Raw genomic sequence first — 15221 nt, 5'->3', positions numbered from 1 at the left:
TTCTGTGGATGAAATCATTTTTATTTCATATATTCCTCAGTGGGAGCTTCTGGAGGCTTCTTCTGTATTTTAGATGCTTGAGACAATCAACATATAAACAAACTCCCAGTTGCTTTTCCTAATCCTTTAACTATTGCTTTTCCACCCTCAACTACTAATTCACGGTGGAAGGGAAAATAAACCGTACATTTGATTTATACCGTTGGATTGTTTCTGTTTTCTGCTCTCTGTTGCACTGCCTCACTCTAGCCTGCCCTAGGGACAACCCGTGATACTACAATACTTTGACGCACATGTTCTCTTCCTTCTCTCAGTTTTCTTTGATGCTGTTCCTTCATTGTGATTATCATGTTTGCCATCTCCTTTTCCTTATCCTCTTCCTCCCTGATTCTCTCTCTTACCTCTCTCGCTTCATTTCCTTCTTTCTCTCTTTCCTCTCCCTCTCTCTGTTAGCCTGGAGTAAAAGGCAGCAATTCTCTTAAATTCAACATGATATTTTGGACTTTAAATTGTTTGTTGAGGTATGTAATACATGATGCAATGATTAACAATAATGACATGATTCAGTACTTCACTGCAGCACAGGAGCACACAATTACAAAGACTAACAGGAAAACCACATCAGAGAATTGTACAATCTTCATCCCTCTCAGCACGCTGGACTGTTTGCCATCTCAATCTTTCTCTTTCCTCTTCCACTTCTCTCTCACACTGTTCCTGGAGACATTTCCTCAGATGTTCTATGTGCCTCTCTCTCTCCTCTTCCTCTCTCTCCCTTTCTGCTTCTCTTTCCTCCCTCTCCCTCCTTCTCACCCACTCCCTCCTCTCCCTCTCCCTCTTCATTTCCTCCTGTCTCTCTTTCCTCTCCCTCTCTCTCTCAGCCTGGAGTCGTTTATTCATTTTGTTCATCTCTTTTTCATATTTTTCCTGTAGTTTCCTCTCCAGTTGCTCTTTCTCTTTGCGTGCTTGCTCTTCTTTCTCTTTCAGGATGCGTTGTATCTCCTCTTCGGCTGCCCTCTCCGCCTCTTGGAACATTTTGTTTGTGTAGTGGCGTCCTCCGTTCCTCTGGACTACATTTCTGATCTTCTGGAGCAGCTCAGTGACCTGAGAGCGATCCTTCAGCTTATTATTGAAGACATGGTACCGGCCATTACATCTGTCTACAAGTTCCTGCAGGTCTGAGCAACCCTCCAAGAAGTCCTCAATAGTGTCTTCAAGGAGGTCACCATGAGTAAAGAGGACCATGCTGTATCTGTCTGCAGCCTGGCCAAAGATTTCTTGAATTTTCTGCACTGTCTGCTTTTCCTCGTCAGTGTATCTGCCCAGCCTGATGACCACCAGGAATACATGGGGTCCAGGAGCAGCATAAGAGATGCACTGGGTCACATCTTTAGTGGTTTTATCCATGCCAAACCTGGTGTCAAACAGGCCTGGGGTGTCGATAACAGCAACCTTTTGCCCATCCACTGTAGCTTTGCCCTTGGAACAGTCTACAGTCATAGACTTTCCACCAAACTTTGATTCAAAGCACTGTCGTCCCAGAATGGTGTTTCCACTGGCACTCTTCCCAATCCCAGTCTTCCCCACCATCACTATCCTCATTTCGTCATCATTGTTTCTGCTGCTTCCTGTGTAGAAGAATGAGTGACACTGAATAAGAATCTACATCAGGTTGTACACACATTGTTCTCAGAGCAACTTGTACAGATATAAAAGCATATAAGCATCCATTCTGCTGCTTTGACAGAGCCAAAAAGTTCAATTTGTTGAGGTTCTTGCAGACTTTCACTTGAGACGAATGAATGTTCTCATCAGGCTTTCTCTCCCTGATCTAATGTGGCTTCCATTCATAATGTTCAGTTCTGCACTTACAGGAAAAGGCAGTAAGGCTTTTAAACTACTCCCTCTGTCAGCTGAAAGTAGAACTGCAAGGTGGAAACCTGTCCACCTATCCACACTGACACATTTATTTAAGGGGTCTAAGATTTTAAAGATTTTTCTTGATAAAATCAAAATGTAAATAATAAAAAACTGTTCATGTCAGTCACATCACTTAATACATCAAAGACAAGGTTCAACTGAACCTCTCTCCCAAATAACAGTACAATGACAAAAACGGAACAAATTAACTTCAGGCTCACACTTACAACAAAAACTACATTTATCTGACTATCACTATCATTTATTAAACAATTTTCTAGTGATCAACAAATCATGATTTTTAAGGGAAAGGTTTTCCAGAATCATCATTTTCTAGATCATTTATTAGCAGTTCTACCCAGTAAGTCTAATTCAGTCTTCAATCTCTCTCAAGGAACATCTCATGAAAGTAGATTCAGCAGTGAGTATTGCTATATCACCAAACAATCACTGTACTTTAAACAAGGTCACAGGTTCTGACTTACTTAAGTTTCTGGCCATGTTTGGGTTAAAGAGTGGAGAAGATACTGCAGCTCCTGATTATCTTCTTTATCCGGCACTGCTGTATTGTATGGAAGCCCGTTTCCGCCACACAAAAAAAAAAAAAAGAGATGAAAAAAAAAAAAAAATAAAAAAATCTCATAATTATGAGATAATAAAGTCGAAATTATGAGATAAAAAGTCATAATAATGAGATAAAAAGTCATTATTATGAGATAAAAAGTCATAATAATTAGATAAAAAGTCATTATTATGAGATAAAAAGTCATAATAATGAGATAAAAAGTCATTATTATGAGATAAAAAGTCATAATAATGAGATAAAAAGTCATAATAATGAGATAAAAAGTCATTATTATGAGATAAAAAGTCATAATAATGAGATAAAAAGTCATAATAATGAGATAAAAAGTCATTATTATGAGATAAAAAGTCATAATAATGAGATAAAAAGTCATAATAATGAGATAAAAAGTCATTATTATGAGATAAAAAGTCATAATAATGAGATAAAAAGTCGAAATAATGAGATAGTAATTGCGCATGCGCCTCAGTCGCTGTCTTCACAGGTCTCTTCATCCCTTCGCCGGTCCATGCAAACGGTATGCATGGTATGGTAACTATTGACGTTTTTTAACGACAGACTCCACACAGCCCTTTCATCAAGATTTGGTAAGTGTCATCACAGCCGTAATGTCCTACTAACGCTAATGCAGTATGTTGACAAGTAACACACATATTGTAACTGTGCACAAAGTTGTCCTCTGTCGTTTAGACAGGCGCATTGCAGTGGAAAGTGTGTTAGCACAATACCATCTAGAGAATGAAGAACAACATTGAGTCTCAAGTATATTGTAGCGACCCTTGGTCAGGAAAGCTACGAGACGTTATATTGCTCATTGTGTGGTTTATTTGGGGACAGAACACAGGCTACTGTGGGCCGTAGGCTCCGCCAACAACAGTCAACACCGTTAAACGTTCTCTTAACGTACACAAACTCCGCTCCCGGTCCGAGACCAACTCTCAACCAGTGTTGCCAACTCCTCAGCAAGAAAAATCATTATTGGCTGTCCTAAAAGTCGCTAGAAGTCGCTAAATGACGGCATCGCCTAATTTGCATAATTGTAATGGAAGCTATAGGAGACAGGAATATAGTGATATAGCAATTGTTTTACTCATTAATGGCAGCTTGCTTTGGGTGGAACTGTTAAGCTGCTTTGCCTTTGAGTATGTTTTTTAGTTGTCATGTGTTTATTTATAACACAAAGTGTGACATACATCTGCTTCACAGTACAGGCAGTATGGCCGTGTATCATCTCCAATAAACGGCTACAGCCAGCCTTTGAATTCAGGGTTTTATTCCCACTCCTTCTGTATTTTTGAGCGTACAGTTAGACTGAGACATGATGACTATATGTTTAGCTGATGTCACAGAGAGGCACACAAAGTGAACGAGGTGACTGAGGTCATTTATTTTAGTGTAACAGTGAAGAAACATTTACATCCAGCCGTGGCGGGATCAGCGGCGGCTTTGCGCGATTCATTTTGAGTCTGGACGCGGAGACGTGTGGGTCTCTCCTCTCTGCCGCTGCTGCTGCGCGACTCGCTCGGCTCCTGTGAGGCTTTGGGGTGCTTTGGGACGGCGGAGGGGGCTCACGGCAGCACCCGCTGCTCGCTGAGGACAGAACGATACGTGCGGCGCTTTCTCGTCAGTCTCCAAGACACCAGGAAGTCTCCAATTACACACAAAAAAAGTCTCTCTAGTCGCTTTTCACAAAAAAAAGTCTCTCTAGTCGCTTTTCACAAAAAAAAGTCTCCAAGAGGGTTTGGAAAGTCGGCAACACTGCTCTCAACAGCAACACATCTCACCTCATTCGCAGCGCTAATCGCAGACACGCTCATGTCCCGCCCACCCCCATAGGTAGCTAGGATGATTGACAGTTGTTTTTTTACAGCTACACAGACCTCCTGAACTCAGTAATTGCAACAACCTATTTGAACTAGAACTTCTTCCTGTAAACACAATAACACTTTAACATAACAGGTTAACATTACACGTCACTCAGTTTGCTACAATATGTAAGGTTCCAGCTCAACTGCTGGACCACAGTGACTGTGTATTATTAACCTGTTATGTCGTAGTACTAAATATAAAGTATTAAATATAAAAATTAAATTTAAAAAAATGCTCTTTTTCTCCTAATTTGAGGAATTTAGAAGACAGTAAAGGGTTTTGTCATATTTAAACATGAATTGACTGTGAATAAGTTTGAATTCCAAAACTACAAACAAAGAAAGATTTTATAAAACTGTATAGATGTATGTTTGATTTAAGGTCACATTTGAGCTATACTTGTATTCAACAGAGGTGCAGAGTTTTTTTGAACTGTCACAAAATGGAGGACCTAAGTGACTACTTAAGGTCACGACATGTGCCTGAGGGAGACATACAGCGAATGGAACAGGAGAAGGTAGCTAATATAAGAAATGCTTAATTTTGACTTTTTGGAAGACTTTTAGAAGATCTTTGTAAATATCTGATGCAGCTTATGCAGGTTGTTCACTGTTATAATTGAATGCACTTGGCCTAAACTAATAGGCCAAACTAATAATAAAGTATTCCTTCATTGTAGATTGATTCCAGTGTCATACATCTTATGACAGATGACCAGCTTAAAGAGTACCTGCCATCCTACGGTGATCGACTGGCTGTTTTTGGATATTGCAGGCGGAAGGAAAAAGAACCCAGCTGTCGCAAGTCAAAGCTCTTTGAGCGACTTAGAGGAAAGCTCTCAAGAAACCAAGACGATCATGTGACTCAGAGAAAGTATCAAGCACCTCCAAAGAATGCTCAGAAGGATCAGAGAAAAATTGAGATTGGATGGATGAATTTTAGAGAAGGGGAATTTGTTCAGGTACGCACCAAAAAGGGTGGGGGTACCAGAAAAGAGACTGTGCCGAAGGGCAGTATAAAACAGAACTTGATTGAAAAGGCTGCCCTGTTGTTTTTCCCAGGTGGAACAAATGCAGAGGGGAGCCTCACCGATTTTGACATTGATGTAACTGACTTTCAGCAGCATTCATTAGATAGTAGTATAACAGTCGGCGAACTGTATGAAAAGACAAAGTTACCTCTTTTACGTTTCTACTTAACAACCAAGAAGAAAGACCTTGTCAGTGACATACACCTTGAGGAGGAGAATAGGGATGCTACTGCGCAAGAAGGTGAAAAGACACATGACAGACCTGCTTTCCATTCTCCAGATACTTCTGCAACAGATGCTGTGGAGATACATACTTCAGATATCATTTATGTTGGAAGTAGCACAGTATTTGCAAATGCAAGCAGTGAGCGCGTTACCCGTCTTTACACCACAGACGACCCACTGGATGCGTATAGTTTGCTAGAACTTGACACATTACATCACGTAGATGCTTTAGAGGATAGTGGCATTGTAACTTTCCACACAGAAAGCATATCTGGGATGGAGTACTCTGGTCTCGATGATACCTTGCCTCTCTCTCAGGAACCATCTTTTGCATCAGCCTTGCCTCCTTCCATGGATGTGTTGCAGGAACAGGCCAATCAGAGAGAAAGAGTGAAGAAAATTATTGTTCTTCATCGTGGACAGATGCTTAGAGAACTTATTCAAGTTTTTTCAGAGGAATGTATCATGGAGGATGATGTCTACTTTCAAATTATTCTTCCTGATGGAAAGTTTGAAAAGGCTGTGGATGATGGTGGTGTTTTGAGGGATGTACTGTCAGAATTCTGGAAAGACTTTTATGAGCAGTGCACTATGGGGAATGGCTTCAAAGTGCCGTTCTTACGTCATGATTTTGGGAAGGAAGAATGGGAAAGCATAGGACGAATAATCAGATTAGGCTGGCAAAAAGAGAAGTACCTTCCTATCAAACTTGCTCCTGTACTTCTGGAGCAAACTGTTTTGGGCTTTGTTGAGAGCGATCTTGTGGACTGCTTTTTCAAGTATGTATCAGAGTCTGAGCGAGTGATCTTGGAATCCTGCCGTTCTGATTTCGAAAGTGTTGACCTTGAAGAATTGTTGGAAATAATGGATACTCACAGCTGCCGTAGGGTTCCAACAGCAGACAGTATTGAGCAAATCTTGAGAGAGCTTGCTCACCAGAAGCTAATTCAGGAACCGGCTTTTGTTATTGAACAGTGGAGGAACATGCTTGCACCTGTTAAATCAGAGCTGAAAGGGATTGCAGCAGCCTACGAAGAGCTACAACCAACAGCAAGAAAGATCATGAGATCGATCACTTACCCCAGTACCCAGAATGCCCAGGACAAACTAATAGTCAAGTATGTAAGTGCATTCCTTAGAGAATCAGACAACCACCACCTCTCCCTTTTCCTTAGATTTTGCACTGGATCAGACTTGTTCACGGGAAAGAACATCACTGTCAGCTTCACACAACTTCAGGGATTTCAAAGAAGACCGGTTGCTCACACGTGTGGCTGTTACTTGGAGTTGCCGGTCAGTTATGACAACTACCCGGATTTTCGACATGAAATTAACAAAGTTCTAGAAAGCAACGTGTGGGTAATGGACATTGCCTAAGCTAAAGATTTTAGCCAACAGGAACTGGACTGCCATCAGAGACTAATGTTCAAACTTTGTAGGTTTCCAGATGTTTGCCTTATGGACATGGACGTACTACAACTATCTTGTTTACCTGATTAAGTGTCTTTAACATGCGGTCCACATTTTTCAGTTGCTTTTAGCCCAATTTATGTTGTTAAACATTGTTTTCAGTTTAAGAAAATGTGAGAAAAGAGAGTGCATCTTGCTGTGGAAAATATACTAAGACTGTTTACATATATATTTGTTTTTATTTGTAAAAACTGGTATTTCATTACCTGATGTTCAGATAACTGTTGCTCCAAAAGCACTATATCTGTTTCACTAGTTTTAAAACATCTAAGCAATATTTTTGTAATTTTCTTAGTGAAGCTAACTTCAGAAGAAGTTATTTCAGCACTTTGGTTTTACAATACCTTCATTTATATGTAAATATTTATTGTTCATATAACAAAACAAATCCAAGTCACATAGTCCAATCTTGTGTACATTTTCGTTTTCCTTTCATTTGACATTGCAAGCACACTGCAAGCACTGTTTTATATTCAAGTGCTTTTATTATTTACCAAAATATAGCTTGTCATTGGCAATCAGCCATAAACCTATTGATGGGTTACTTTATAGTCTTCTTACTGTTGCAAGTTAAGCAAAATGCAGATAAAATGAAAAGATATGCAGTTGTGTATACTGTGATTGTTTAAATATCTGAATAAATAATTCAGTTAATAAATGTGTGGACTTTGCATTTTACTCAGTTTTTAAAAATAGTCAATAACAATGTACTTTGTGTGTAAATATATTAGCTACAATTATATTTGCATCTATCACAGCTGTAACGGTAATTTTGACAGTTTTCATTTCTCTCCTGGAATAAAACGGTAAAACAAAAGAAAATTTCGGAAATATGAAATGAGACACAGGCCCAGAAAAGTTAATGATCTAGTTCATTGTTTATCAGATGTCTGAGTTCGATATACAGGTTCACTGTTTCAAACACATCATTTGTTAATTTTAGATTATATTCTAACATTTGGTCCACACAGATATGGAACACATCTTCATCACATGGGAAATTCTTGAACACACACTCTTCAAGGCAGACTTGAACCTTCTCCAGGTCCACAGGGTGCAAACAATTTCTGCCTCCGTACAGCTGGGGGACTGCATGCAGGATGGAGGGGCGTCCATGAGGTGATCGTGAGTTGTGGACTTGACGGATTCTGTGGTTGTTCCAAGTCAAAACAACCGCATTAAGTTCTTCCTAGGAGGGAAATAATATTCAGTCACAAAGAGTTACAGAGATAGGTGTCCCCTTTCCTACAATACCTGCCAAATGTAATTTGCTGCATTGCAACAGATGTTGCAATCATATTTCACAACTATCAAAACGTAGTTAAAGAACTTAAAAATAAAAGGAGTCTTTTCCATCATTATGGAATGCCACTTATTACACATTTATTTGCACAGAACATAGGCAATGGCTTTCTTACACATGATAATTTGTGGTATTAGTATTAGGCAATCACCTGTATGTATAGAGTATGTGTCAATTACCTGTATCGTTTGAAGAAAACAAAACTGGATCAAGGACTTGTCCAAGAAGTTGCCCGAGAAGTAGCCATCTTCTCTCAGTTTGTCAAATAGGTCCATCCAAAACTGGGCACACTGACTTCGCAAGGTCAGCCACCATCGCTCAATCCGCTGGTTTCCAGTGCTTGGACCAAAGGTTACACTGTCTGTCTCAGCTTGGTTCTCTGACAAATGCAAAAGCCTCTGCATTTCAGCCATATGTCCATTTTCCGTTCCTAAATCAAGTCTGAGTCTGGCAGGGCATCCCTCAGCATTGATCACAGCATCCATGAAGTAGCCAGCGATGATCTTTGGATCATTGTTTGTTTTGTAAGCTTCAAGCCATATCATCTTTCTGGAAAACCCATCAATGCATCCATTGATTGCAATTCCAAATGGCTTAAGCTTGTCGTAGCCATCAATGTGCCAGACATAGTTTGGACCACAGCTGTGGTAAACACGTCTTCGCAGTCTGTTTCTTGACCTCAGATCAACACCTTCACCATCCAATAGCTTTAGCAATATTCTAACTGTTTCTCTGTCTGTCACAATTCCATGTAACCAACACTTTTGGTGCATCCATCTGTAACCGTGACACTGACCAGATGTTTCGAGTTGCTGTTCAATGAAGTTGGCCACCTCAGCCACATCGGTTTTATTCTTTCTACGCCAGAGCTGCTTCTTTCTTAAAATCCTTTCTAGGGTGCGTTTGCTTAGTTTAATCCCATGTGAATTAGCAAGCATTTGAAGTATTTCATCTGTTGTAAAGCCACATTTAAAGTAGTCTTCAATGTACTCACAATCCATTTCTATGTCAAACAGAGGGTAACCTATGCAAAAGAGCTGCTTCTGACTGTTGTGGTTTTTATCTCATAATAATGACTTTTTATCTCATTATTATGACTTTTTATCTCATTATTATGACTTTTTATCTCATAATAATGACTTTTTATCTCATTATTATGACTTTTTATCTCATTATTATGACTTTTTATCTCATAATAATGACTTTTTATCTCATTATTATGACTTTTTATCTCATAATAATGACTTTTTATCTCATTATTATGACTTTTTATCTCATAATAATGACTTTTTATCTCATTATTATGACTTTTTATCTCATTATTATGACTTTTTATCTCATAATAATGACTTTTTATCTCATTATTATGACTTTTTATCTCATAATTTCGACTTTATTATCTCATAATTATGAGATTTTTTTTTTTTTTTTTCATCTCTTTTTTTTTTTTTTTGTGGCGGAAACGGGCTTCCATAGTATTGTACAGAAAGTCCCTGTGTTACATAGACCTTAAACGCTGCTCTCCCCCTCCCTCTACCATTTACAAGAATTGGCAGCACTTCTTCAGAGCAGCACACAGTTTCCCCTCCCCTTCAGTAAACACAGGAAAAGGCAACGGTTGTACTTTTGTTAGCTCCGCCTAGCAAATGAAATGTCTGAAGGCAAATCACTGTCAAAATCCGAGGGCGCAAATGAGCTCCACGCGCGCGCGCAGATCAAACAGCCGCGCATGTAATTTACTTTTTAAAATGTATTTGTATATCTTTATTTAAAAGGGACAATGTACAGTTAAAACATAAATGTCACCATTTGATGCACTGTACCAGATTTGCAGATGCAAATGAGCTGTTGCTAGAGTTTCTGATATGTTTAAAATTAGCCAAATTGCACTTTATAGTTTGAACCATTCTCTTTACATGTTTCTTGTAGTTCAAATTTTGATCCAGTATCACACCAAGATATTTTAAGATCAGTAACAATGATCCTTTCACCTATGATGAGAATATATCAGCGTCTTTGACGTGCGCTTTTACATCACTCCGCAATTAAGAATCCCTCGCGCGACGCTTTAACCTGCGCTCGCGTGTCCGTTACCTGTTCGCTCTCGAGTAGATTTTCTTTTTGACAGTAAGTGAGCGGACCCAGTCACCATCGTATCTCTACATCTAATTGGTTACAATCCTCGTCCATTGGCTGGATATCACTGACCCATGTCTGTGTATGTGGGTCTACAGCCATGTGGGTTTCTGTCACCCAGTCTGCAGCACGTTATCTCCGTGCCACGAGTCTGCTGGAGCTGTCAGCCTGAATAAACGGCTGGTTGGAGCCAATACAAGATCAAGTGTGGCTGAATTAATAATACACAACGAGAGAGAGAGTACACAACCGCTACAGTGGATACATATGCAGTCAATACACATGTGTCATGTGCATTCCACACTACTATTAACTTCAAACTACTACATCTATGACCGACCAAACTCCTTACTGTCATTAACAGCCTGTGTTACATTGCTCACAAACTGCAGCAAACATGTCGGGTGTGATATCCAGCCGCTTTGGCTGTGTTTCAGCAACCAGGTTTCATTCAGCCCCCCTCAGATCCAACCTCCTCCACCTCTTAGCCCATTTTTAGAGCTACATCAGGTTCATACAAGATGTGCTTTTGTCAATTGCTGAGTGAGCAGAAGCCTGGCTGGAAGAAGGGATTCTGATCCTTTGCTGTTTTCTATCGAGCTAATCTCTGTCTCTCTGTGTGTGTGTGTGTGTGTGTGTGTGTGTGTGTGTGTGTGTGTGTGTGTGTGTGTGTGTGTGTGTGTGTGTGTGTGTGTGTGTGTGTGTGTCTTCCCGTCCCATGTCTCTCTGATTTACAAATATGTGGAATAAGCAGGTAGTTTAAAAACCACAAGGCTATTAAGATTAAATGTAGTGGATGGATTTTTAAAACTTGATCATGTGGGGGCTTATAACTCCAGAGACCACCCGGGAGAGAGTGGAGGGAAGTCAGAAGCATGTGTGGGATGTACATTTTATCAATTATCAGAACCAGATCATTTATATCATATATGATGTATCATTTATGTTGTTTATAGCAGTTCATCAGTGTGTTTCCAGACAGATTAGCTCACGGTAGGCTGAGAAACCGAAACGGTTGAAGACGACCGAGAGCAGGCCACGGAACATCTTTGTGAACAGCCTAATTACATAACAATATGATTCATATTTCTGCATAAAAGTTTAATCACAGCTCCCACTGAGCCGCAGAGATGATTTGTAAACTTCCAATGCATCAGGCTAAAGTTGACGGGGTTTATTAAAAGACAGATTCATACCAGTATTTTATATTTTCACATGAATGCAATATTAGGAGTAAAATCATAGAATATAAATGTCTACCTTTTTTTAACTTCTTATATATAAGTAGGGCTGCAACAACGAATCGATAAAATCGATAAAAATCGATTATCAAAAGTGTTGGCAACGGATTTCATTATCGATTTGTTGTGTCGCGCGATTATTACGCCGGGCAATAAATCGCGGAGAAGAAAAAAAAGAGCGGAGCAGAGCAACTGGCCGGCCAGCGTTTCTGAGATTGGAGTGAGACACGAGAAAAGCTGAGGTTGTGATGTTCTCAAAAATAGAAGATCTTTGACAATTTACAGAGCAACTTCAAAACACACAAACGGTAAATGAACCTATACTTGTATAGATCATTTATAGTCGTCCGTCCACTCAAAGCGCTTTAACGCTTTAACGCTTTTACGCTACATGTCATCATTCACCCATTCATACACTATTGGGAGGGGCTACGGTTCTACCTGCCCATCAGGAGTAACTAACATTCATACACACATTCATTATGTTAAACATAATGATAATTGATGACAACATGGCACAGCTAAGGGAGACATTTGTTTGTATGTGTAAATAACTACTGTTTCATATAAAGTAGTGAGTCAAACTTTAGATTAAGACTTGGACCTTTGAACGCTTGGTTGAACAGTTAATTATGACTCTGAAGAAGGTTCTGGTGTTATCACATGTTTATTACTAAATCAGTTTAGCATATGAACATGTACAGCATTACATAACTTGTGAAAAGAATGATTTGATGAATTAAATGTTAATTATATAATATAATAAAATAATGAACATGTAATACTTTGAAATGTTAACTTAAATACATTGAATACCTCTTTGGGCCTTATTAAAAATAAATCATTACAATGGAGATCAATGTGAGAGTATAATATGATGCCCGACTACCCAATAGTCTCAAGCGCTACTTCAAATTCAAAATTACTTTAATTGTCATTAATCCTGGTAAATAAAAACAGGGTATAGATTATAGTTCTGTGGATGAAATCATTTTTATTTCATATATTCCTCAGTGGGAGCTTCTGGAGGCTTCTTCTACAATCAGAATTTAAACAAACTCTCAATTGCTCTTCCTAATTCTTTGATTCCTAAAACCACCGCCAAGCCACCCTTGACTACTAATAGACTACAGATAGAAAAGAAAAATATATATATAAATTAAAGCTGCTCGCAGCTGCGAGCGGGCCCTCGCTCCAGCACGTCCAGGGCTCCTGCAGGTGACCGGCTTGCCCGGCCGAGAACGTCTTCCTGGCAGCCGAACGTTCTCAGCTGGACGAGCCGGCGACCTTTCGGCGCCCACATGGAATAAGCACATTTCAAATTAGCTATTTTAATGACAATTTGTACAATTTGAAATTAATGCAGAGGTTGTTTTGTCGAATTCTGTTGAGTTAGAAGTTGTGTATTGACATACGTACAACTATAGGGGAGCTATCGAGCTATTTTTTTCCAGCTTTTCTCCGACACCCAAATGAGATTGGTATTTTTGCCGAATCAGATAGGTGTGGACATTTTTAAATATGTAGGTTTAGCCCAAGCACCTCTTTTCCCCTCACAATGACCGCAAATAATAAGAATAACAAATCATAAGAAACGATAGAATAACAATAGGTCCTCCGCTCTGACTACGTCAGTGCTCGGGCCCTAATAAGCATCCATTCTGCTACTTTGACAGAGCCAAAAAGTTCAATTTGTTGAGGTTCCAATTTACAACTTTTCTTGCAAACTTCATTTGAGATGGATGTTTTCATCAGGCTTTCTCTTCGCGATCTAATGTGGCTTCTATATATAATGTTCAGTTCTGCACTTACAGGAAAAGGCAGCAGGGCTTTTAAACTACTCCCTCTCTCAGCTGAAAGTGGAACTGCACTGTATCTGGCCATGTTTGGGTTAAAGAGTGGAGAAGATCCTGCAGCTGAAGTTCAGACAGTTCAGAGTGTGTCTCCTGCAGCTCTGGTAGAACGACCTTATATGCACTAAACCACGCCCACAAATAGATAGTGAAACTAAAGCTTTTTATAGAGGTTTCGGTTGTGGAATTAGTTTTTAACTGTATAAGTACAAGTGAGAATACATACCAAATACAATATACAGTCGAATCATTTTGGATGAGTATACGTACTCTAACAAAGAAAGTAAGAGACATTAGTTATTCTAGATGAATTAATCAATATAGTATTACTATTAGCTTAAACATATCACACAAGCTTTGTCACACGACACATTCAGTTATTACTAGAGCTTTAGGTAATATACATTTTCAGTACTTTCAAATGTTTTGAACGTTGAGCCCTTTAAAAACAAGTACATGACCCCATTTTGAAAATACTGATAAAAAAAGACAATCATTTAACAATCATTTAATCTCGATGACCACATGCAGAAAGTCCCTGTGTTACATGGACCTTAAACGCTGCTCTCCCCCTCCCTCCACCATTTACAAGAATTGGCAGCACTTCTTCAGAGCAGCACACAGCTCTCCCTCCCCTTCAGTAAACACAGGAAAAGGCAGCAGTTCTATTTTTGTTAGCTACGCCTAACAAATGAAAATGGAGCTGCACGGGTAAATGTGTCCAGGAGTACAAACATTTTCTTGCCTTTTTTAGGGTAGAGCTGTTATGCAGTTTGATTCACCGCATTTTAATATATTAGATACACATATTTACTACAATACTTTCAAGATTTTACAAATGTCATATTTATATTTGTCTCAGATAAGTATTTTTACATAAGCCACAAATCAATTATCAGAGTAATTTGCCAAAGCAGAAACTATTTAGTAGTTAATGTGTCTCTCCACTGTATTTTATGGTTAACACCTCTTTAGATTCAAGTGCTAATATGTTGTAACATGTTGTAACATTACAACATAAACTACCCTTCACCTGCTAACCCCCTGACTCATTCCGTTGCAACTTCTCCAGTTTTCTTTTGTACCAAACAATTTCTGTTTGTTTGTTCTGTTTGACTCTGCCCTATATAAAGTGTCTTTGAGTATTTAGAAAAGCGCTATATCAAATTAAAGTTTTATTATTATTATTGTGTCTCTCCACTGTATTTTATGGTAATGGTTCTTTAGATTTAGGTGCTAATATGTTGTAACATTTGTGATACCATTAGGGACCAAAGGGGGAAACAACTCTGCATTTGAAAAGACCTTAAAAGAAATGACGCTGTAAGTAAGTACTTTGCTTACATATTTACTTTCATTATGCACATGGCCAGCTGCTTTAAGAGAATGTCACATTCTCAATATGAGGATATTAGCTTTGTTTTAGTAACTCAGTTAAAAAAAATTACAAACCTGTAAAATTTGTTACATTTTTTTGTGATTTGTTAGTGATACATTTCTGATACATTTCTGAATGAATGAATTGATGAAATGAATGAGTTACTCTTATGAAAGAAAGTCAGGCATAATGCTCCACATGGCAGCAAAA

At 38.9% G+C, this 15221-nt stretch overlaps 1 protein-coding gene across 1 annotated transcript; it reads right to left on the bottom strand.

The window, feature by feature from the left end:
• Window positions 1–563: 563 nt before the first annotated feature.
• On the bottom strand, window positions 564–1602 carry LOC306737532 (GTPase IMAP family member 9-like; the record flags this gene model as incomplete). The annotated part of the gene is made up of 2 exons (XM_079219265.1): window positions 564–574; window positions 711–1602. 2 exons carry the CDS (start codon window positions 1600–1602, stop codon window positions 564–566), a joined length of 903 nt encoding a protein of 300 aa, XP_079075391.1.
• Between the last annotated feature and the right edge of the window lie 13619 nt (window positions 1603–15221).

This window comes from Taurulus bubalis, assembly GCF_910589615.1.
Source record: "Taurulus bubalis genome assembly, chromosome: 6".
NCBI lineage: Eukaryota > Metazoa > Chordata > Actinopteri > Perciformes > Cottidae > Taurulus > Taurulus bubalis.
This window is presented reverse-complemented; position numbering and strand designations above follow the sequence as displayed.